Below are 25,359 nucleotides of genomic sequence, written 5' to 3'. Positions count from 1 at the left end.
GAGGAAAAGGGTTTATTCACCTCACAATCCTGGGCCTCCTTTTACCACTGTGGGGGAGTCACTGTGGCAGGACCCATCTAGTCAGGAGCAGAGAGGAATGGATGTAAGCATGCCTCATATTCGGCTAGCTCCCTTTACTCTTATACTGAGGAACCTGCCTGACTCTATTTTAAAGGCAGAAGCTATTATGCTGTATTTATAAAAATAAGTTTCTATTTACTGTGAGAGGTGAGTTGCTCTGTTTCCTGGAATCTGACCTTCCCCAACCCATGACCTTGACTTGTTTTTGAGAGTACTCTGACCCTCCCTGACCCTCTCTGACCCTCCTAACCGTGTGGTGGGTGACCACATGCTGTTCTTTTTTCTAAAGTTTCTTTGTATTTATTCCATTTTTGCCCCACTGCCTCGTTTCTGTGAAACTATCAGTGATTTTACTCCTTCAAAAAGGCTCAAGGGGTGGATTTGGAGCTGCTCTCTCTATCCTGACTTAGGAGGCAGTCTCTGGCCAGCTCTTGGGTGCACCCCAGTAAAAATAAATCAAGCTTGCTTCCAATTTGGCTCAAATTGTGGTAGTGGTCTTATTCTCGCCATTGGGATTAACAACACAGACCTGAGCCCCAAACCAGGGAAATATCTCGGATAATCCAGACAACCTCCCACAGGCCCAACCTAATATAAACAATGGTGACGTTCTTTCCGGTGGTTCTGGATTGTCAAACTGACAATTACAGCTAACTCTCAGTTTACAGTGTAACAGTTAGAGTCAACTTTAAAAAGGTCATGTGCACCAGGGAGGCTGTAAAAGCAAGGGCAAGGACCTGGATGTGGTGGTTTATGGCACCAGGGAGGCAGAAACAGGAGACTCCTGGAGGCTGCCTGGCCAGCCAGTCTAGACAAACTAAGTTCAGTAAGAGACCTTGTCTCAAAAAATAAGGTGAAGAGGACCAGAGAGATGGCTTAGAGGTTAAGAGCACTGGCTACCCTTCCAAAGAACCCAGGTTAGATTCTCAGCACCCACATGGCAACTCACAACTGTCTGTAACTGGTCGTCTTCATATGTGCTGTGTGTGTGTGTGTGTGTGTGTGTGTGTGTGTGTGTGTGTATCCAATAGAGTGCACCACTCCAAGCTGACTCTGGATCACGAAGTGAAGTCCAGGTCAGACTCTGCATGGGAAGTTCGGGGACAGAGCTAGAGGAGAGGATAAGAGATGGGAGGGTCAGAAAAAAGAATGGGTGCTGGGGGGCAGCCCAGAGGATTCAAGGTGGGAGGGGCGAGGGCAACAGAAAACCACATCTGGCTGCGACATTACCCAGGGGTGGCCACACTACCCTTTGTTCTTTTTTTTTTGCTTTTTTTGAGACAGGGTTTCTCCGTGGCTTTGGAGCCTGTCCTGGAACTAGCGCTATAGACCAGGCTGGTCTCGAACTCACAGAGATCCGCCTGCCTCTGCCTCCCGAGTGCTGGGATTAAAGGCGTCTGCCACCATTGCCTGGCTTTTTTCTTTTTCTTTTTTCTTTTTTTTTTTTAGCCCTTTGTTCTTTTAACATAGAAAAGACAGTCACAGAAGAGTGTTGTCTCTAAAGTCACAGCAGGCAGTGGAAAAATAAAAGCTTAAATAAGGTGTCTGCTGCATGGGACCATTCCAGCAAAATATCTGAAGGACAGTGAGGAGGGCCCCCATCATGTCAGCTGCTTGTCCTTTTTAAATTTGCTGCTGAAATCATTCTTTCTATCACCAAATTAAGCTTCGGGCAGGTGTGTAAGGTTCCCATTCGTTCTTTATAAGAACAAACTGTTTTGTTTGTTTGTTTAAAAAAAATTCTATTCCAGGCTAATTAACAAAATCCCAATTTCCTCTCTTTGGACTCATTTGATAAATTACTGTAATTATGTAAACCAAGGTTATTTACAGACAACATACAGCACTGAATTTTGTCACCTATGTGGGAAATCTAAAAAACACACAATAAGCAGGGCACAGTGCTTAGGAACAAGCTCTCAGAGGAGGGCGGCCCGGCAGAAGAACTGCACTCAGTGAGTACAGGGCTAGCCTACGAAATATTATGAATTTCAAGTCAGCCTAGGATACATAGTAAGACGCTGCCCCAAGCCCCTCTATCACAAATAAGAAAACAAAACAAACAACCCAAGCATAATCAATGAGAAAGTCTTTGTGTTTTAAATTTTAGCACGAGAGAGAAAAGTGTCTTCATTGGAAATACAGACATTTTACAGGAGGGGCACAGAACGGACAGCACCTGCTTGGCCATCTCCTTCCTTTTCTTCTCCTCTTTGATCTCCTCTTTCCTTCTCTGAATTTCGTGGAGGATTTCCCGTTGCTGTAATAAATCAGACCGGGTCAGTCGCCAATCTCTGAAATGTACCCAACAAATTAACTCAGGAATCACAGAGCTTTTGAATTTCCATGACCCACAGTCCTTGTTTCCTGAGATCCACACAGTGAGTGTGGGGGAGCCACATCTCGTCTGTGCTGCCAGCAGTCCTGGGAAGCAGGCTTCCCTGTGGAGGTCGTAAGTCTGTATTCTTTTCCACTTCTCTAGCCTTGCCTTCTGCCTGTGTATAGGGACCGGGTACGGGGCTGCTCTTTGCCATGAGCCTGGACAGGCATGGTGGAAGTTGGACATCCTCAGAGCCTGGGTCTGGGGTGGTGAAGGCCCAAGCATCATGTCTATCCCCTATGGCCTTAATCTGCCTTCTCCATCATCCCTTTAAGTATTAAAACTAGTATTTTGGGCATCATCAATTTTTCTTAGTTCTCACAACTCTAAATTACATCAAAACTATGAAGGAAATCATCAGAAATATTAATAGCAATCACAGAAAATGTGGGAACATAACCTATACTTAAAGGAAGCTGTGGCAGTACACTAAGAGATGTTAGTTAAACATCCACTGACTTGTAACGATGAGCAAATATGCACTCTAAACGGTGACTAGACACACGTTAGTGGAAGCTGAGCAATTGTGGATGAAATCCATCTCAACAGACTATGAGGGATGGAGAAGCTCTGTCAAACGTTAGAGCCTTCTGTAGATGCAACAGAGAGTCTTAACATAGCATAGGATAGAGAAAACGAGGCAGAAACAAGAACCAGGCACAAGCACCTAGAGGCAGAACAGGGCACCTCGGGGAGAGGAAGGGTGCCAGGGAATGGAGAAAGCTTTGGAGGGACGAGAGAGAGTAGCAAGGGTAGTAAATATGACCAAAGTGTGTTATGTACATGCATAAAAATATCGCAGTGAGACATATGGCAAGTTAAAGTGGGAGGAAATTCAAGTCTCACAAGTACCGTAGTAAAGCTATACTACAGCAAAAAAACCAGACTTTCTTACCAAGAGATAAAAATAAACCTGGGCCTAGATAGAAAGTCTAGTATGCAGAAGATAGCAGTTCTTCCTAAATGAATATGCAGATTTCCTCTAATTTCAATCAAAATCTCAGGGGGGTGGGGGGAACGTATGTGTTTTGCTGAATCTGAAGAAACAATTCCATAGTTCACTGTGAAACCAGGTATGCGGCCCGTGACTGTGATACCACACTGCTCCACAATGAGACCCTGCCTCAGGAAAAAGAAAAGAGGTAAGAGAGGGAAAGGAGAGGAAACTAGAGAATGAGAAGTCAGGAAACTGGTTGAAAAATTATGGAAGATGAAGGGTCAGGGAAGGGTAGGCTGGCCTGTCAAATATTAAAAGCATTCAAAGCAGAAAACTTCAGAGTGAAATACAAAACTTGAGAGTATATGAAGACTCAAGAAAAAAACCAGATGAATTTAATTTACCTATAGACTCTAGCATAGGCCAGTAATGAAAACACACTCCAAAGGAATCCTACAGATAACATAATGAGGAATTGCTGTTTACTGTGTTAGGGAAATGCCTCTTTCTATAACTTGCACCCACCTAAGTTCTCACTAAGTTGATCAACTGGCTAAACAGAAAGCAATTTAAATTAAAATCAAGAAGGAAATCAAGAGAATAAACCATCTTCAACTTAAAGGATTTCCAGAGGCAGGAAAGGGTTCTTCTCAGGACATACTCAAGGAAGAGTAGGGATGTCAGTTCAACTCCTGGTTCTTCTACTCACTGGGCCTTAGGCACATCTCTCAGTCAAGGGAAAACAGCCTCCAGATCCAGGGGACTCTTGGACAGCTTGGTAGGTTTAGAGACACAGGACATACAATGACCCCTACCTCTTTGCCCCGCTCTTCCTCAAAAGCCCAGAGGGGGGCTCTAAGGGCAGGATGGATAGGGAGGGGAATGTTTCTCAGGGAACTTGTAGGGATTTCTCCCCCACGAATGCACATCTCTTCAATCAGATGCTGAACAAAGCTCACAGACACATTCATAGGCAGAGACGGAGTAGATACACGGACGCTTGCAGGCCCCCAGGCTTGGGCCAGCACCAACAGCCACTTCTTACCTCCTGCTCCTCCTTCCGCCTGGCCTCTAGCAACCTCTGCTGCTTCTCCTGAGCCTGCCTCTCCAGCATTTCTTCATGGAAAGACTTTGGAGGGGGCTTGTTGTGCTCACTGAGAAAGGACTGCACGTGGTGTGCCAGTTCAAATATCATCACCTACACACATAAACAGAAAACAACCACAGCCGATTAGATGATGGCGGGGCGAGGCCTGGAGAGGAGCTGACACCCGGCAACACCATGAGCAGGCAACCATACTGCACCTGCAGTGCCAGCATTCTCTCTGGGACGTGTTTGGAATTGGGTGTGCGGCACAATCACAGCAGGAAAACCTTTGAAAGGGCTCACCGAGCCTGTAATCAAGGTGAATTGCTTGAGAAATAAAAAGCTCTCTCCTTGTGTGTGTGTATGGGGGGCTTAGACCTACCCAAATTTACTGTCATTTCCCCAACATCTAAACATGTGTATCAATAAAGCTGAAAAGTGTCTAAGCCTGCAGGACAGGAATGGCTGTTCTCCCAAGCAGAAAGCCTGGCTACACGACAGCTATGAGCGCCAGCGCTGCCACTTGTTCAGGTGGCACAGTGATCAGAGGCCCCGAAAGCAAGTGCACTTCCTCCCTCCAGGCAATGAGCCAGCAGGAGGCTGATCAACACTGCCGGGCGGTGGTTACAACCCTGTACTCTAAATGCTACACTGGGGCAGACTGGGTAGAGGATGGATGGGTCTTCCTGTATTATTTCCATAGCTCCACTTGAGCAAGCCTTACCTCCCCACATTGCTTTTTGGCCAGTTCTTCCAGGTGCGATTTTAACAAATTAACGCTTTCATTTGACAGACCTTTAGCATTCTTTAACTCTATTTCAGGAACTCTGGAAAACAAACAACACAGAAAGGAGTTACTGGAGATGGAAGTCTGCGGGTTCCCACCAAGCCTAAGCACCTAAGGACTCCATGCACAGTACCTCAGGACCTGCCATGTACCTGTAATCTCAAAGGCCTTCAACTATAACCCAACAACTCCAGCTGACACAATGCTATACCATAGGGAGAAGGGGACAGTACCAGCCAAGCAAATCCCCACCTTTCCACGACTAGGCTTGACTCCCAACTCAGATGGTATCACTTTAATGAACTCATTACAATTACTGCCTCTGATGCTCTATATAAAAATCTTTCCTGCTCCTTGTCTGGCTGGTGGCTTGACAATGGGCTCCTCCGTATGGTAATTCTTGGCCTTGATTAGACCCACAGTTAGTCTAGTGCATCCTCAGGCTCCAGCAAGAAGCACAAGCATGCCGGTGAGTGCAGCCTTCATGGTCCACCTAGGATTCTCACGATGGGCTGTCCTTCACTCTACTTATAAACAAGGAAGGGATGCTGCTGAGTGTGTGTGTGTCCCGAACACCAGTCAGGTATATCACACAAACCCAGGCTATTCCAACGAGGCTTGGTTTGCTCACTGTTTCGTTCCTCAGAGCTCATCTGAGAAAATACTTTAAACTCAAGGAAGTCACACAGTCAGCCTCAGGGTTTCCTTTCAGTCCTAACTAGAAAATGTCCATTAATAGCTCTCTGGTATTAAACAGAATTTACCTAGTTTTCTCAATGAGAAAATGAGTCACCATTTCCTGTCAGGCATTTCTAAGCGGTTCTTGGCATTTTACCTTAGTGAAGCCTTCTTAAGCACTATTCCCCTGCCTGTGCTTTCTCTCTGCACTTCATTCCCAGCCTGTGGGACAGGATGCTGCCTGAGGCCATTACCTGCCTGGACAGATGAGATCTGGGAGAGCTGGCTTATATTTAAGAAAGCTGAGTGATGCCAGACTGTATTGATTCCACACCGCCCAACACACCCAGGGTCCCTCTCATGGAGGCACCAAGGACTACCATGCATAAACCTGTTTTCCTATGTCACAGTATTTAAAAAAGGCCAGACTGGTTCCCAGAATTAAGCCCCACAGAACGGTTTTTCTGTGATCTTTGAGCAGGTGCACATGTACAGGTGAACGCAGAGGACAGAGGTCAACATTAGGCATTGCCCCTAGGAGCAGAGTCTGTCACTGGGACGTGGCGCTAGCGAGGCCAGCTGGATCACCATCACAGTCCGCTTTCTACAAGCCTGCTGGGATCAAACTCAGGTCCCTGTGCTTACACGGCAACCACTTTACTGATTTAGCTCCCTGGTGCTTACATAATTAAAAAAATATATTTATCTATTTTTATTTTATGTGTATGGTAGGTTGTTTTTCCAGCATGTATGTCTTGTGTACCACAGTACCCATGAAAGCCAGGAGAGGGTATCAGTTGGGGTTCTTATTACTGTGACGAAACACCAGGATCAAAAAGTAAGTTTGGAAGGAAAGAATCACCGAAAGAAATCAGGACAGGAGCTCAAACAGGGCAGGAACCTAGAGGCAGGAACTGATGCAGAGGCCATGGAGGGGGGCTTGCTCCACATGCTTGCTCATATAGAACCCTGCTTTCTTATAGAACCCAGGACCACCAGCACAGGGGTTGTCCCATCCACCATGGGCTGGGTCCTTCCTCAATGATCACTAATTAAGAAAATGCCTTAGAGCTGGATCTCATGGAGGCCTCTCCTCAGCTGAGGCTCCTTCCTCTCTATGACTCTAACTTGTGTCAAGTTAACACAAACCCAGCTAGTACAGATCCCTTAGAACTAGATTTATAGAGAGTAGTGAACCATCATGTGGGTGCTGGGACTTCAACTTTGGTCCTCTGGAAGAGCAGCCAGTGTGTTTATCACTGAGCTCCAGCCTCTCCTGCCCTACCTAATTTTTTTGGCCAGGAGTGGTAGTGCACATCTTTAGTTCTGCACTTGAAAAGCAGAGTTGGGAAGATCTCTGTGAATTTTATGTCAGGTGATCAGCATATTATGTTCTAGGTCAGCCAGTAACACAATACAACCTTGTCTCAAAAAAAAACCCTACATAGCAATACTAACAAAACAGTCATGTACTACTATTGCTGTGGGATGATGCTCTTGTACACTGCAAAGATTTGTCATTTGTATTGGTTTAATAAAATGCTGATTGGCCAGTAGCCAGGCAGGAAGTATAGGTTGGGCAACCAGACTAGGAGAATTCTGGGAAGAGGAAAGGCAGAGACACAGTTGCTGGCCACACACAGTGGAAGCAAGATGAGAATGCCTTACTGAGAAAAGATACCAAGTCACATGGCTAAACATAGATAAGAACTATGGGTTAATTTAAGTTGTAAGACCTAATTAGTAATAAGCCTGAACAATAGGCCAAACCGTTTATAATTAAGATAAGCCTCTGTTTGCTTGCTTGGGACTGAACGGCTGAAGGACCAGGTGGGACAGAAACTTCTGTCTACATACTATACTAATTAAACTTTAATCTCTATGTCCTTGACATATTAGTAATAGTTTTGGTGGTTGATATGATTTCTTTTTAACATTCTAAGCTCTAAGCATTTCTATGTTGTTTTAAAAGTCATCTCATCCTTGTATTGAACGGATATATAACTATCTGAATAGTTCTTTGGAGCTAGGAGCTTTTCAAGCAGGGTAGTTTCAGTTTCCCGGGAAACATTTGCCAATATCTGGAGACTTTTTGGTTTTCACAAGCCAGGAATGGGTTGTTCGACAGACAAGTCAGGATTACAACTCAACTTCCCATCATGCAAAGGATCGTTCAACTAACAAAGATCTTCCACTTAAACATGTCAGTATCTCCCAGGCAAGAAACTGCTCTTGTGTTCTTTTGTGGCCTCGAACTCATGGTCTTCCAGACTCAGCCTTTCAAACACTGGGATCTTAGGCATGAGCCTCCTGCCTGGCACTAGTCTATTTACTTTAAATAATTATGCTATAATTAACATTTTAGTACTCAAGTATCTGGGCTTTTCATGTTGACTTTTCAAGAACAAACATTTGCTTGAGTCTATGGTACAATAAAGAATATGTTACCAACGATCTTTGGCCACAGCTTCTGGCTCAGAGGCCCCAATTACCCTTGGAATTCCCTGAGTGGCATAGCTCAAGGGAGCATCTTACATTCTTTGTCACAGACCCTTTTCAACCAGACCAGAGTTTATGAGGTGAGGCCAACTCTTGTTGGATGCCTGCACAGTGTCAGGATGGAGGTGGTCACAGACAGCTCAAGCCATGACTGTGGGACTTGAGGTATTCCAACCATACCCCAGACCTCTATGAGAAGGGTGCTGTTGGAGACAATGACTTAATCACTGCTGAGTCATTCCTGTAGAGCAAAACCTCTCCCACTCCAGGAACAGCAGCAGCAGGGTACAAGGATACAGCGAGCTGTTGAGCACATGGATGTGCTAAGGACGGTGGCCTGGAGAGGACATGCAGGTCCATGCCCTTCCCCATGCTCTGTCCTGTGTAGCTGTTTAAATGAGATCTTTTATAACAAACCAGAAAATCCGTTTTCTTGAATTCTGTGAGTCAATCTAGCAAATTATCAAATCTGAAGGGTTTGTGGGAATCCCTACATTTACAACCAGTCAGAAGCATGGGTGCTTGTACTTGACATTTAAGCAAGAACTGTCTTGAGAAAGTGAGCCCTTGACCTAAGCAGTCTGTACTAACATAGTGTCAGCACCAGGTATACCACAGCATGAAACCCATAAAAAGCTGGGCAGTGGTGGCGCACGCCTTTAATCCCAGCACTCGGGAGGCAGGGACAGGTGGATCTTTGTGAGTTAAAAAGGTGAGCCTGGTCTACAGAGTGAGTTCCAGGACAGGCTCCAAGGCTACAGAGAAACCCTGTCTCAAAAAAAACAAAAAAGGAAAAGAAAGAAAGAAAAAGAAACACAAAAAACCCAGAAAGCCACTGTCTTAGTTTTATTTCATAAACATACTTTTCTTAGGAATTAGCCTATTACATGTCTACTATGCATGCTCTCTCAACACTGTTGGAAGCACACAAGTTATTGACATCAGGAAGCTCAGATCTGACCACATCTTAAAATCATAGCCTCCACTCATGTGCCACCCACTGTGGAAGGTAGCTCTGCCTTTCAATTGCCACTCTCCTCAAGACCCCTCACGTGTCACGCATGGTAAGTTAGAACTGCTTGCCACCATCCCAGCCAACGCAGGGGATCTGGGGAACTTTACGGAGAAGCCCAGTGGGATAGCACCTGCCTGGGTGTTTACAGCTGCCTCTACCACTGGAGAATACTCTTGGCACTAGCGGGGAGGAGCAGGGATAGTCAAGGTCTATAGGACAGTCCTGGAACACAGGGACAGCCCTGGACCAGCTGGTCAGGCTCACGCTGCTCCACTGAGAGAAACGGAGGCTTCAACATCCCTTCCTTTATTCCAGGCAGTGAAAGGCCAGGCAGCTGCAAGCCACATCATTTCCAATAGCTATGGCGGGGGCACTTTAAATGCTTGCCACACCTCTATCCTATACATCTAAATCTTCCTTCTTTCTAAATGACAAAGAATTAAATAAGCATTAGGATGGCAAAAGCAATAAGGTAGCCAATGAGTAAATCCTAGTATCTGTAAGGAGCAGACGTAAGACAGCTCTTGGGAGAATGTCTAGGGCTGATGTAGTGCTGAGATACAGATGACAGGAACTGAAATTTTACATGGAAGACAGAAGGAAAAAGAAAATTCTCCTTAACTGTAATGTTTCGATGTTGTCAAAGCTACTTGTAAAGGTACTCACACATCTGGGTATGTTGGGGGGCATTTCACCCTCAAGTCCACCTGCACGTACACTTCTTCGCCAGTTAGGCCCTGAGGGTACAGAACTAAATTGATTTCAGGAGGCTCTTTTACCTAAAAGAGAAAAAGAACACATCTCTCTGTGACTTCTTTCCCCCTGGTCAGTACTTTTAAATTTTATTATTTCATGTGTATGCGTGTTTTGCCTGCATATGTCTGTGCCTGGCGCCTGAGGAGGCTGGAATATCCCCGGCACTGGAGTTCTAGCTGGCTGGGAGCTGCTATGTAGACAAACTCAGGACCTCTGGAAGAACAGGTGGTGCTACCCTGGTACTTGTTTTGTAGACTAGGCTGGCCTCGAACTCACAGAAATCCCCCTGTCTTTACCTCTTGAGTTCTAAGATTAAAGGTGTGCACCACCACTGCCAGGCTTGAACCAACTGATCTTAACAGGGAAGATAGCGATCGCCTTAGCCGAAAAGTTCTACTCCTGAGTTATGTAAGTAATGATCATTACACGGGTGTTGGGTCAGATTTCCAAAAGCACAGTTTGAAAACAAAACTCATGTTAGAAGAAATGTATTTCCCCTTTCAGAGGTATCAAAGGATTGAATGAAAAAAGAAAAAAAACAAACCGAGTGGCTTCACTGTTGGATGGCACTGGGTACGAACTACGTGCTAGTACCAGCCTGCAGGCCAGAGGCTGGAGGGGAACTTGTGCAGACCTGGCCCCATCAGTAGATACACACTAGGACAGATGAGCAGTGTCAAAGCGTGGGGAGAGCAGTAAAGACAATAGGGCTGAGTGGTGGGACAGGTGGTGAGGAAGAAGCCACCTGAACAGATAGGGGAGGATGGCCTCTGAGCAGGGGATCCAGGCCAATCATCCCCTGCCCAAAATGCCTGGGGTGAGCTTCACTTGGTTTGGAATTGAAATATTTCCAGACTTTTAAGACTTTCTTTGGAGAGTAGTTTAGAATTCAGGTTTCAGATTACGGATGCTCACTTTGTATTTGCATTGCAATTTGAACCCTGAGACATTCACAGGGGGAACGCTTGGTTGGCATGGGGAATCCCGGATATTTCTGAAGCTACACGTGCTTTCTCAGCCAGGTGCTTTTCACCAAGTAACCAGACCCCTGCCCTGTTCACTCATTTCAGCCTCCTTTCCCCCATCCCAGCCATCAGGATGCAGCTACAGTCTTTCTTGGTCACCTCCTTTTTAGCTTTGTATACGGGGTGATTTCCAACATAGACGTTTTAAGAGCGGCCATCCTTACTTACACTTAGATCTATGACAACTCACTGCATCAGAAGCAAGGATGTACAAAAGGACTCCAGTGCCCTAGATATACTCCTCAAGGGTATTGAGGCACTAGCTGGCCCTGGCCCAGAGCCATGGATATCTCATACCCAACTACAAGCCTTCCCGTTCATCTTCCTCAGTGATTTAGATGCTGCCATTTTTACCCTTACCCTTCCTTCTAGCCCCAGCCTGGCCCAATCACAACATACAGGAGCAGCTCGCAGCTGTCAGGATGGGCAAGTTTTTGTCACTACCTACAGGAAGCCAGCTCCTGCCTCTGAAGCATCAGGATTCTCTGCTGTGATCCTCTTGGACTCTGAACAGCTACTGAACAGTGTTTGAAGTGTAAGGGAACACGCTCAGATGTCACTGGCAATGCTTAGGTAAGTAAGCTGAGACTGGCAGAGATGAGTGTCCCCAGAGGCCAAAAGGAGGCCAGTATGCCTGGGCACAAAGCAGGCATGATAGGATATGGATGGGTCACACAGGGCTTTGTCAGCCAGGTAACAAACCTGGCAGGATTTAAAGACGGCAATCAATGGTAAGATAGAACATATACTTTAAAAGACCCCTTTGGTTGCTGAGTAAGGAATGAATGGGTAAGAAATAAAAAGCAGAAATAAAAAACTAACAGTTTGACCAGCAATGTATAAGGGCCAGGGTTATATCCCCACGACTGTGAATTTCAGACCAACAAGAAATGATTCTAACAGTTCAGCCAGGGTAGGAGGGAGAGAATGTGAGATCAAGCTAATAGAGCTCTGGCTAGGGAAGAGACAAAGGAAAGGGTCTTATCCCAGTTGTTCCCTGAGGTGGTGGAGGACCTCACAGCCTGTGACCTTGACGAGATCAGCACTACAGGTCCCTCACACAGAGCGGGTGCTGAGGTGAGCGAGAGGGTGCTGCAAATCCAGATGGCTCCTTCAAGGTTTGAGTGTTATGGCGGACATGGAACAGGGCCAGAGGTGGGTGGGTGGGAGTGGCTGGGAGAGATGGAGAGGGTATGAAAATGAGGAGGGATTTTGTTCTGATTTAAAGAGAGGAAAGGAATGCTAAAGCACGTGAGAATGTTGATGGGACAGTGTAGAAGAGCAGGCTGGCACAGTGAGGATCCTAGACACAGCAAGGCAGCCAGGATGGTCAGCAGTCAGGATACAAAAAGTGGGGGAGGAGCCAGAGGGGGGGAGGAGCCACTATATGCAGGGCCTCCTGCTCCCTCTTCAGTCACAGCAGGCCAACATTGTGGCTGTATGTGCCAAGAGAATTCCACATAGGAGATATTTTGTTGCTAGAAACGACATGAAAATCTGATACCTTGATCATTCTCCTTAAATAGCCTATTTCAAAATTATTGTTATTTTTTTTTAAATTAGTGTGTGCTATGTGCGTGTTTCTGTGAACATATGCCACAGGTACCCAAAGAAGCCAAAGAAGGGTCCTGGATTCCCTTGGAGTTGCAAGCAGTCATGAGCTGGGAAACTCGGGTCCTCTGGAAGAGCAGAAAGTACTCTGAGCCCCAAATAGCCTCATTTTTTTTTTTAAAAAAAATGATTTTAAATGAAAACTTTAACAATCAGCAAAAACCAAATGAACGAAAAGATAATGATATAATAGACCCTTGTACTTGCCATGAAGTTTCTACAGTTACCAATTTACAGCCCATTTTTTAGCCAAGGTTACTCTTTCTACAACCACCTGCTAGAGCTTATTCTAGGTCTTAACCAACCAGACTTTGTCAATATTTTATTTTCTGACAACAGTCTGGCAAAATTAGGTTATTTAGCTCAATTTTAGAGATCTACACACAGAGAGAAAGTTAGTCAAAATTTTACCTGTGCTTTTGACTTTTGACACCAAGTCACTACTGTCTCACTGGACGTAAGAGTTGGAAAGACATTACCATCACCTGTTGACATTCTGTTAAGAAATTATTTTCCCCGAACATAGGTTACTTTAGAACAATACAGAATACAGATGTTTCTGCAAGTGTGTGCAGGGGCGCGTGTATGTAGAAGAGCACACTCACTGTATGCACACGCACACAGAGCCTGAAGTCGACGCCAGGGAATCTTCCTTGATCGCTCTCACTTTATTCATTGAGGCTGGATCTCCTGAACCCAAAGACTGCCACTTCCATCTGGACAGGATGCTCAGCTTTCCCCAGGGATCCTATCTCTGTCTCTTAAGTATTGGGATCACCAATCTTGTAGATTCCAAATTTTGGCCCTCCCATCCCAGAATATGGTATTTTAATGCCCAAGGCAGAGCCAAGAAACGTGGCTTGAACCATTAATCCCATCATCGGGGACACTGAGGCAGGAAGGCTGCACACGAGATAAGCTATTTCTGAAAACGGTTTAACCTTCCTTCCCATCAGTTCTCTCTCTGAGTGTTGAATGGATATTGACTGACACAGACAGGATTCCCGTGGTCATCTCACTGAGGAGGAAAAAGAAGCTTATGTATCCACGTACTGGATTATCCATGAAAATTCATCTATAGTTAACATTGTAGATGCTGCACTAAGACTAATTCTAAGAACACATTTTTCTGCAGCTCAGAAAATGGACTTTCCAGCTGTTACAACATTTTCAAAGAGTTTTCACCTGAATTTGTCTAGGATTTTTTGGCTTGCGTGGCTGAAGGTGCTTCACCAATATCCCTGGCGTGCACCTGCCTGTGTGGCCAGAGTTCCCCAACCAGGGTACTTCGCCTGTGAAAGCCGAGCCAAGGACTGACTTGTCTTATCTGCTGGTGAAAACTCACACTGAACTAGGTCTTCTCTGGAGTCCTCAGACCACTACCCTGGTAGCAGGCCCAGGGCGCAGGCAGAGCAGGAAGTGGAAGAGCGCCACACATTCAGAACTTTATCAGAAACCCCAAGGACATCATGGCCTCCCAGACTGAGCCTGGCTCTAGATGCCCCGCCCCCCCCCCCCCATTACCTAGAAAACGAGTCCATCTGAATGCAAGCAACTAACCTCCCTGGCGAAGGCTAAATGCTCTCAGGCACTGAAGCCGGAAGCAAGCTTCAGGAGACAGCAGCTCACTGGAGAATCACAGCACTAAGCTGTTCTGCATAGGACTCATGTAAATGAAATACAAAAGAGCCCATGAAAGACTGCTACAAACTACAGGAAAAGAGGCATCTGAAGCCAGCTCCCGGGACCACTGGGAACACAGAAGGGTAACGGTATGCAGAACCCCAGGCTGAATAAGACATATCCAGCAAATACTCCTTGATTGGAGCAGTCACAGACCCTCAGGCAGGCTTCACAGTCTAGTTACACCCTCAGTGCAGCACACCAGAGAACCAGTAGGGATGAAATGGTCAGCCCAGCTAATACTAAAACCAGCATGTGAGGACGAGGATAGAACATGATCTGAAGAGAGGAGACACCTGAGGCAGAAAGGTCTCCACTTCCAGAGGTCCAGGAGCCCAGTGATGGTGGCTCACATGCAGGAACAGACCACAGCCACTCAGGAATAACCAGGATTAATTTAAGTCTAGTAACTTGTCAGGGTGTGAGCTCCAAGAGAGGACGACCCAAAGAACAAAACCAGGCCACTTAAGCATCAGGCTGACTGGGAGGTGAGTAGCCACTGCAGTACTCCTTGGATGGATGGAGCTGTTGCGTGGCCTCTGTCTCGGTGGGAGAGGCCCTGGTTTCTGTACCCAAAACCACACAAAAAGGAGAATGATCATGTGCAATTTAGAGAAAATGATCCTAAATAAAAGGATAAAACTTCTGATTTGAAGTTTTGCTAGATAGCCCAGGTGGGCCCTGAACTCACAATCCTGTCTCGGCCCTCTGAGGGTTCGGATTACAAATTTGTGTCCCCGGGCCCAACTTCATATGTACTTTCTCCAGGTTGGGATAAGGCTACAAAAGCTGGAGTTTAGAGACCTCTGTTAGACCACAAGGGCACATGAAGGGCAGAGCATCCTTAGCAAGACAGAAGAGCTCCTGGCCTCCAGATTTTAACATGCAAAAACTTTCTTGTAAGGTTCTCTGGCATATGCAACTAAACTTAATACTAACTATCACAAGCTTACTGAAAGAAAACTATCAAAGGCGAAAATCTGCTCAAGAAAGGTTTTCTTTTTTTTTTGTTTTTCGAGACAAGGTTTACACTGTAGCTTTGGAGCCAGTCCTAAGAAAGAGTTCTTTCAGAGATAAGGCCACAATATTTGCTAGGTTTTACTCAAGCAAACAGAAAAACATTTTTTGTTGTTGTTTTTTGCTTTTTTTTTTTTTTTTGCAATATACGCTCAGAACACAAAGAATTAGCTTATATTGGGTCCTGTAGCTGGATAAAATTTGGTTAAAAAGTATTTAACCATCTCTTGTAACCGGTCAAGACTTCCAAGGGAGGGACTAGGGCACCACCTCAGCCACAGAACCTTCCACATACAATCTGTCCTGCCTATAATATATGCTGGGGCGTGGGTGGCACAGAAATCGTGGGAGTGGCCCAGGCCCACCCATGACTGGTCCAGGTGGAGACCCATGCCCTGAGAGGGAGCTCACCCCCGGCACCGCCTGCAGGGCCAGGACCCAGAGGCTGGATGACCCAGAGACCTAGGATAGACAACCAAACAACAACAAACGTAATGAAATGAGTCCTAATGATATTCTGCTACACTCACAGATTGGTGCCTAGCCCAGTTATCATCAGAGATGCTTCACCTAGCAACTGATGGACACAGATGCAGACCCACAGCAGACATTAGGTGGAGCCTGGGGAATCATGCCGAAGCAGGGAGGAAGGAAGTCAGAGAGGTCAAGGACACCACAAGAAAACCCACAGACTCAATTAACCTGGGCTCATAGGGGCTCAGAGACTGAACCCACAACCAGGGAGACTGCACGGGGCTGACCTAGGCCCTCTGTATATATGAGACAGTTGTGTAGCTTGATCCTCTTGTGGAGCTCCTAACAGAGTCTGACTCTTTTGCTGGCTTTGGGACCCCTTTTCTCATTCTGGGTTGTCTCTTCCAGCCTTCAACTTGATGTACCATGCTCTGTTGATATCCGCGGGAGAGGCCCTCCTCTGAACAGAAATGGAGGAGGAGCGAATGTGGGGTGGTGCAGAGGGAAGGTGGTGGTGGATGAACTGGAAGAAGAGGAAGGAGGAGAAACAGCTGTCGGGTTGTAAAATAAATTTAAGAAACGTATTTAACAACTCTATGGACTGTTAAGTTTGCAAAGGGACTGGGTTAGATTCCCAGCACCCACACGGCTGGTCTGTAGCTCCAGTTTGATGGGATATGACACCCCCTTCTGACCTCCTTGGCTATTAAGCACACATGTGGTACACAGACACACATTTGGGAAAACACTTATATACATAAAATAATAAAATGAGGAATTTTTTAAAAATGCACAAAAATATTTTGAGGACTAAAAAATATTAGTGATATAAAGGTGGTACAACAAGAAGACCTGAGGTCAGATGTGGTGGTGCACACCTCTAATTCCAGCACTTGGGGCGGCAGCAGGAGGATCACAAGTTTGAGACCATTCTGGTGTACAGAACCAAGGAGAAAGTAGTTGAGAGAGGTCATAAGTCATCATAACAGAATATGAGCTAAACATATTTCTTAAAGTGACTATAGTTGGATACTGTTCTTTTAGCAAAACATCTAAGTAGACTCAAGCAAGAAATAGAAATTCAGTCCTTTCTCAGGAGAGGCCATGCTTGTGTGGAACTCACAGACAAACAGCCAGCCAACTCCTAGCTCTTCAAGAAACAAAGCAGCCAACATCTGAACTCTTAGGAACACAGAACACTGTTGTAGAATATTATTTTAAGGTGTGTTACTCTGTTTATGCTCTTGAATATTTGTCTAATGATGCAAAAATGTGTTTGACCAAGTAAAATTCACCTGCGGTCAGGAGGCTGAGTCAGCATTTAGCTGACAGGAAGTGGTAGGGAGGAGCCAGGTGCAGAAGGGTTTTTAAGAAGGGGCGAGGAGAGGCAGTGAGCTACTTGTTATTCAGCCTCTCCGAGGAGCAGAATTCTACCACCAACATTTGAATCTTGAGTTCCTTAGAGGGATGAGAGTTAGATAAGTTCGGTTGCCCGGCTGGAGTTGCAGTGGCTGATGACAGCAGTGGATTAAAAGGTAGCAACACTTTACAAAGAGGACATTATAACACTGGGTAATCTGCTTGTTAAGTCTGTGCAGAACCCCAAATGGAGACAGTGGACTGGGAAGACGGCTCGCTGGGTAAAAACACTTTCTGTATTAGCAAGAGGACCTGAGTTTAAATTCCCACATAAAACCTAACCAGATCTACATGTCTGTATGTGCCTACAACCCTAGCATTGGAGGGCAGAGGTAGGTGGATCCTGGGAGCCAGCCTAGGATGGTGAGCTTAGGTACAATGAGAGAATTTTTTTTTTTTAAAAAGGAAAATAAAAAAAAAGTAGAAAGCAATAGAGAAAGACATCTGGTATCCTCCTCTGGCCTCAATATGTATTGGGGTACAGTATAAGTACTGCAAATACATGTGTGCATGTGCACACACTCATACGTCACATCGGGAAAAAAATGAAGACAGTAGCAGCCAGAAAGATACCAACTGCAAGTGCTCAGGTAATGGAATTAGATGACATTCCTCTAGATTTATATAAAATGCCTTAAATATTTATTTCCCTCATTCCTCCATCTCTACCAATGAATATTCGGTATAGTCACCAAATTCATCCTCTTTTCTCAAATATTTGCCTGTAGTCAAGCTAGTGAAAATTACAAAAGCAAACATTAGATTCTTTAATATTTCATATGATCTTCAGTTCCATTTTGAACTAACATTACAACATTCAGATTCTCCGTGAACATATGTACTGTTCCAGTAGAAATTCGAACAGGATTGGACATGGTGCTATGGTCCCATGTGCCCTTCAAAAGTTCACGTATGCGAAAAATTAATCTATTCTTATAGTCTGATGATAGTTGAGGTGGCACCGCCATGATGGGATCAGTAGCTTTATAAGATGACAATGACAGGCACAGCATACATGTTTGCCCTCCTTTGCCTTGCCATGCCTTCTGCCATTTGTGATGCTGCAAGGCCCTGAGTTTTGACTTCACAGATCCCAGGACTATTTGGGTTTTGTTCTGTTAAATAGAGTTTACAATAAGTAGTAGTACGTTATAGCAGCAGAAAGTGAAGGCAACTCCATTTGAACGTTTAGATTGAAAAACTAGTCAGGAAAATTCCGTACAGTGAATGGCAACAGCATTAAACACTAAATCTACAATAGTTTAAAGCAATGTTGTAACGGTGTTAACAAAGAATTAAAGAGACAGTGGCAAGGAACAGATGTAGCGACATTTGAGAACGGCCAGTGGCAACTGTGGAAAGCTTTGTATCTAGCTCGGGAATGGGAGGGTAGCAACCTGCAAGCAGGTGTTCTGTGAAACCAGCAGACTGGGGGCTGGAAGGCAACACTTCTGTTGACAGCAGAAAAATCTGGAAAATTCAACCATTTCTCAGATTGTGAGACTGGATGGCACATGAACAATGTGATCTAGACCCCGTGAAGATGGAGCTTCTTTAAAAAAGCTGTAAGCTGTTTCTATATTTATCTGATGGAAGGTTTTTTTTTTTTTTAAATGAAGTCATGAAATAATCAAAAACGTTGGATAATTCATCTAACCCTGAAGCAAGGGAATGTTTTCCTTCTTTTTTTCTCTGTTTCTTGGGAATGAGGACCAAACTTAGGGCATGGTGGGCAATCACCCTACCTCAGAGGGGGAAGCACTTTCTTGAGGGGGGGGAGGATAAAATATCCAGGTGGCTCATAAGGTAAGGAGTTCATTTTGATTCTGTTAAAATTTTAATTACATAAATTATATAAACAAGTCTATGCTTAATTAAGAGGAAATTTTTGTAGCATGTTACCACAAACATTAATTTCCCTAAAATATGTCTACCCTTTAATCACTGATTAAGAAAATAGACATTACATAGAAAAATAAATTAACAAATATGAACAGTTCAGAGAAAAGGAAAAATAGTGACTTACAAACCAAGGTAGCTGACATGATTTCTAACCAAAGAAATAAAAATTACAACAGCACAAGTTTCAGTCACTTATGGGTAAGTTGAAAAGTGTGACCCCTTCAATGTTGATGAAGGCCAAAGAGACAGCACACTCATTCCCAGAGGACCCAGACAGAGGCAAGGAGGGATCGCCATGCCTACCAAGCCAAGTAATGATTGAGCGGACCCTTTGCTGACACAGAAAGCTAAACAAGATAAGCAAGTAATACTTTTTAGATATCCTTGAATTATAAAATATATCTTAAATGACTGGTATCTAAATTTTTCAATATGTAAATTACTTTTTGATACACACTCTAAAGTAGTTGCTATCTATATGAACAATAAACTTCAAACTTGAAATTTAATCCATGACATATCCCACAAAAGTTAAAAAACAAAAAACACCTGATATGAATTTATTGGCAGTAAATTTTGCTTGGAATGAGAAGAGGCAATTAACTGTCTTTCTTCTGTACAGGCTGAACTTTGCATACTCATTTATTTCATCGGGTTTAAATTTTGGACACGCCCCCGCCCCTCCCCCACCCCCAAGGCCTGTTGGGAGGTGGAGCAGGCACCCAGGAATGTTCCACTAGGCCTCAAGGGTTCTAGATTCAGAATTGTGAACCTGAATAACCTTTCCCTGAAGACGGTCAAGTAGCAGGTGGTAAAGAGGGCTTGTTCAAGAGTGGCTTCTGATTCACCAGCCTGAGCATCAATTACTTGCCTGAGAGGCTTATGAAAGAAAGTGTTGGCTATATTCCTCATGATCCAGGTCAGAGAGCATTACTGACTACCTCCAGCTGCCTTTTCATTTGGCTTCTGTGTGTAGTCTTCTTGGCTATAAAGGCCACCAGCTGTAAATTCTTAGGATTATCAGTATCATTACCAAACAGCAGCCGCTGGTTTCCATTCCATTTTCCTGCACCTTGGGAGCAGAAAAAGCTAAAGCAAAATCAGCCGGCCCAACCTGAGTGGCCTGCACATTCTGTAACACTATTCTGGCGGCTTAGGTCCCACTTCCTGGTTCTCTGGAAACGGAAAAGTAGCCAGATGACCTATAAGTTATCTTCACTGTTTACCAAGATCGTGTATAAACTGTATGTGAAGTTACAAATAACTCTTAAAAGACCTAGAAAAGTAAGCTCCCCGCAGGCAGCAAGGGTTTTGTGCGTATTTTGTCTGAGGCTCTGTTTCCAGCGTCTAAATCGTTGGTTATTTAACGAAAAAGCGTATTGATTAATGGAAGAATCTTGGCCATGACAACTCCAGGAAAGACTATTTCATAAAGGAGAGCTAAGTAGAGAGGTAAGGGAGATACTGTGAGTTATAGAATTCAGGCAGACGGAGGGTAATTCCAAAATGGCAATATGCAGGAACATTTTCGGCAGATAAACTATTCGAGGATAGGGAGAAACTGTCACTGTCCCCCAGCTTAAGTTCCACACGAAAAGGAAAGTAATATTCTAAATAAAACGGACTCGGTAAGCACTGCACTACAGAGACAATAAATGCCTTCTTCCTCAAACGCTTCAGAGGAAAGGTACAGAAAGTTCTTCCACACCGGATTTACATAGTGTGACCCGGGAGTCTGTTTGCACAAGGCCTGGACCCATGCCCCCTAAGCATCCCCAGCACAAAGTAGCCCTGAGTGACTATGAAGGTGTGGCGGTAAACCGACCTTGAGGGCCTGGGCCAGAGAGAGGGGTGGGGAAGAAATCAGGGTTGTTAGGGGACGTCAGCGGGAATAAGAGGCAGGGCAGAGAGAGGAGCTGACTTGGAGGAAAGAGAATTTAACCCAGGCGCTGCCTCTGGAGACAAGTGGCGATGCAGGGGCAGAAATTGAGGGTGGTGGAACTGGACAGATGAAAAGCCTGCAGGATCTAAGTGGTCGCCCTAATCTAGTGGCGTCTGGCTGGGTCCCTAGACTGGAGAACGCCGGGCCGGGGCAAGTCAGGAGCAGGCCAGACTAGCCACGTTCCTACCGGTTGGTGTGCATCCGGACGCAGATCCTGGAAGTCCGAGCCGTAAATGGCCTCCAGGGCCTGCAGCTCAAGGTCCTGTCGCTGCGAATAGCTCTCCTGCGGCTCAGCCCGGCCGCGTCCAGAGGCCCCGCGGCCCCCAGCCATGGCGGCCGGGGCAGGCGCAGCGGCCTAGCCGAGGTAGCGGTGGTGCACGGCAGTGCTACCGGGCTCAGCCGGCACCGTGGCCGAGCTAGGGGCGTGGCTCTGCGCCGGGGCGGCGCTTTGAAGGCAGGACCCCCCCAACGGGAGACCAGTCTGGGGCGGAGCCTCGGCTGAAGGCCGGCCCAGGGGCGTGGCTCTGCGCGGGTGGGGAGGGCTGGGGCGGAGCCTAGAGCAGGAGAAGCGGAGAAGGCAATGGGCGGGACTTCGCCCCAAATTCCCAAGGCCAGAAGACTTCTAGAAGAACAGGGGTCGGGAACGCTTTACCCTAATCCTCAGGGATGGAATTGAATCGGGAATTGCAGGAACACGTGGGAGAACCAATCACTCAGGTTGGCGTGACGAAGACACTAGTTTTCACAAAACAAACCTGTAGCAGTATAAATAGGCGCTTGTGAGGGGAAGTTTTTAAATGACAGATTAGTTTTTTTTTTTTTTTTTTTTTTGACAGATTAGTTCTTAAGTCACGTACCTTACCCGACTTCCCAGAATGAGACTACTGGGAGTAAAAATCATAAATCCTTTTTCCACATTAGTACCCTTCAGTCATCTCTTGAACCATTAATTTAATATCCCATGCATGCGCTCTGGCCCCTCTGAAATTCTGTTTGCCTTATCAACTGACAAATTGTGCATTTTAATGAGCTACACTCCCACGAAAAGAATCATCCAACCAGTTAGTGTAAAATTAATGTAACCTGGACAGTTCATTTAAGTTTGAACTTTCTTTGTGTTGCATCTTACCTTACATGCAGGTGTGTATATGTGGCCTTATCTGGAAACGTGTATTTTGAGTCGGGTATTACTTTTGTGGTCTTCCTGCTTCATCCTCCCCAATGCTAGGATCATGAGACCATGCCACCATTACTATCTGACCATATTTTTTTTCAAGCATATAATCTATTCAGACATTGCAATTGCTTTGTTGTCTATATGCTGCAGCTTGATTCAGAAAAAAAAAGCATCATAGCACCTCAAGTTAGGTTTAGGTGACATGTCTTTGTCCATCTTGTTTGCAACTATGTTGTCCATTTAGTAATGATTACTTCTTAGGCATCTCACTGTTATTTATCCCTTCTGTTCAGACCACATAACGCAAAGGCCTCTTAAGAACCATCTGGCAGTGGCTTTAATCCCAGCACATGGGAGGCAGAGTCAGGTGGATCTCTGTGAGTTCGAGGCCAGCCTGGTCTACAAGAACTATTTCCAGGACAGCCTCCAAAGTTACAGAGTAAACCCTGTCTCGAAAAACAAAACAAAAACCCAACAAAAAAAACAATCTTCTCCCTGCTTTGGAGACTTGTTTCATGTCCAGTGACCACTGGCTGGGTCCATGGCAGCACTTAAGAGCAGTGAAGATCTGGATTCCAGCTCTCACATCCAAGTCGTCATCATTTCCTCAGTTTCCCCTAGGCTGGGTGCACCCCATCTCTCCCACCTCTCCAGGGCTCTCCGCTCAGCCGGTCTTCATCCTTGTCCCATGGTGAGCAGCTCTTCCTATTGCAGCCAAAGTAAAGTGCCTATGTCACAAGTATGGTCACGCCACGTCAGTCTCTAAAATTCTTCCATTTTCCAACAGGTCTTTTCCCATTAGAAAAGAAAAACTCATTATGAAAAATTTCCAACACAAAAGCAGAGAATATATTATAATAACCCTGTGTATTTGACACCCAAGTCCATCAACTTCAAATGTCTCACCTATATTGTTTACTTTTTGCTTCTTCTAGAAATGTTTTATATATCAGATATCATATTTTTTCCCTCTAACAACACATATATGTATAACAGTAAAGACCCTTTGAAGCCAAAATATAAGGTGATCCTTTTACCCTTAAATGTAACATTTTCTGGTTGGCAAGATGGCTTAATAGGGAAAAGCACTTCCTGCCAAGCTTGAAATTCCAACTCCCAGACCCATATGGTGGAAGGAGAGAATTGACTCCCACATGTCCTCAGACCTCCACATGTGCCCCATCCTAATAAATAAATAAGTGTAATTTCAAAATTTTAAAAATTGAATTCTAAAAATGTAACAATTTCTTTTGAGGTGAATGAATTTGCTAGAAATTATATCCAGGACCCTAAGGATGCTAAGCCTATAGCTTAGCCACTGAGCACCAGGCTTAGAATGATATAACATTTTTTTAAAGATTTAAATTTTTTCAAGTTTTTGACTTGTGAATCTTAGTGCTCCTAAGGGTCAGATCCCGTGGAACTGGAGACACAGGAGGAGCTGGCATGTGTGTGCTGGGAACTGAACCTGGGTCCCCTGAAAGAAGAGTAAGCGCTAAGAACCAAGGAGCTGTCTCTCCAGATCCAAACAACAATTGAAAAAAGAATTCAACACCCAGTTTATATTTAAAACTTGCCATTTGTCTAAGATTGGAATCTATACTGGATGTCAGATGTGTGAAGGACGTAATCAAAACAATCAACAAAAATTGTAAGGGTGTGGATAAGACGGAAGTATTATATCAGTGTTAGTTTCCTGACTTTAATAATTGTACTTTGGTGTTGTGTGACAGTCTTTTCCTGGGGTGACACAATACACAACACACACACACACACACACACACACACACACACACACACACTTCACCCCAAAGTAATGAATGCACCAATGTCTAACTTGGTGAACCAAGGAGTTTTTATTGGTGCTACTAATGGGAATATGGGTGAGAGGTTACTTACAAGGACCAGGGATGACTCAAAAGCCCTCCCAAGCAAGAGCGAAGACTCTAGAAGTTACTACATGAGTGGCCTGCTCACCTTGTAGGCAGTTTCACACTCCACAGTACTAAAATCTCTTCTCTCTGGAGTCCCACAGGTCAGTCTCCTCCCCAGAAGTTGTTTACTCTTTTTTTTTCTATCACTGGGGAGGGGCACGAAAATCAGTGACCTTTAGTTTATTTCTTGGGGCTCCTGAGTCTGAGGGTGATGTTTTCATTCAGAGGGGACTCACAGAACAATGTGATGTCTGTGATGATGTAAACATGTAGCTATGTCCTGCTTATCAAAAAAAATTTCACTGTAACATTAATGGATAATAGAAAGTTAACCCGGTAATTTGTTCCAAAGTAATTAAAAAATATAAATAGGGAGAGAATGATAAGTGTATTGTTCAGTGTTGACCACTGGAGAATTTAAGGGAAGGATCATGTGAGTTCTTTGAATGATTCTTGCAACCTTTATGCAAGCTTGAAATTAGTTTAATGTCAAAATTTCAAAGTAAGAAACTAGAAATTCTCAAGCGTATTCCAAAGTGGAAACACTGTATCACCGTTAGGTCCTAGAGTTCCAGTTCCTTGATCTTGACAGGAACTTGTATTGGTGGTCTTCAAACTTGAAACACAGTGACAGATGTACACCAGTGCCTTATTTACTGTTTTGAAAAGAAGCATCCTTATTTGTTCTGCTTCTTTGAAGATTTATGGAGATTGAGGCTGGTACTGCAGAGGGCTCCCGTTTACCCTCTCTCCTCCAGAGCTTTCCTCAATTCCATTTGTTATTCTTGTCAATGAGTGTGGCTGTTGTGAACAGAATTCCTGGAAAGAAGCTATGTCTGCAGAGACTGATTGACTGCTTCAAACTGCAGACTTGTGGAGGTCTGGATGTTACAAATCCAGAGGCTAAGCATCTAATCTGGGGATAGCTTTAGCTCCCTGAAAAGTGGTTCCTTAC

At 44.8% G+C, this 25,359-nt stretch overlaps 1 protein-coding gene across 8 annotated transcripts in view; it reads right to left on the bottom strand.

Annotated features, from left to right (window-relative positions):
• Eif2ak4 (eukaryotic translation initiation factor 2 alpha kinase 4) overlaps positions 1-21,724 on the bottom strand; it is a 91,671-nt gene extending 69,947 nt beyond the window's left edge. For 6 of the 8 annotated variants that reach the window (XR_003378446.1, XR_003378445.1, XR_003378444.1 and 3 more), the window contains exons 1-5: positions 21,481-21,723; positions 10,131-10,243; positions 5,210-5,312; positions 4,444-4,596; positions 2,261-2,341 (exon numbers count right to left, since the gene is read on the bottom strand). Coding sequence is in view for 5 of the 8 variants with exons in the window: in XM_005364240.2 (XP_005364297.1) it covers positions 2,261-2,341; positions 4,444-4,596; positions 5,210-5,312; positions 10,131-10,243; positions 21,481-21,624 (594 nt within the window). In the remaining 3 variants the exon portion in view is untranslated. Of the gene's footprint in view, positions 1-2,260; positions 2,342-4,443; positions 4,597-5,209; positions 5,313-10,130; positions 10,244-21,480 lie in introns of all 8 variants that reach the window. The other 2 variants (XM_026787876.1, XM_026787875.1) reach the window with 2 other exon arrangements.
• Positions 21,725-25,359: the final 3,635 nt, after the last annotated feature.

Source organism: Microtus ochrogaster, assembly GCF_000317375.1.
Source record: "Microtus ochrogaster isolate Prairie Vole_2 chromosome 14 unlocalized genomic scaffold, MicOch1.0 chr14_random_1, whole genome shotgun sequence".
NCBI classification, from domain to species: Eukaryota; Metazoa; Chordata; class Mammalia; order Rodentia; family Cricetidae; genus Microtus; species Microtus ochrogaster.
The sequence above is the reverse complement of the archived record's forward strand: the minus strand, read 5'-3'. Positions and strand labels throughout refer to the sequence as shown.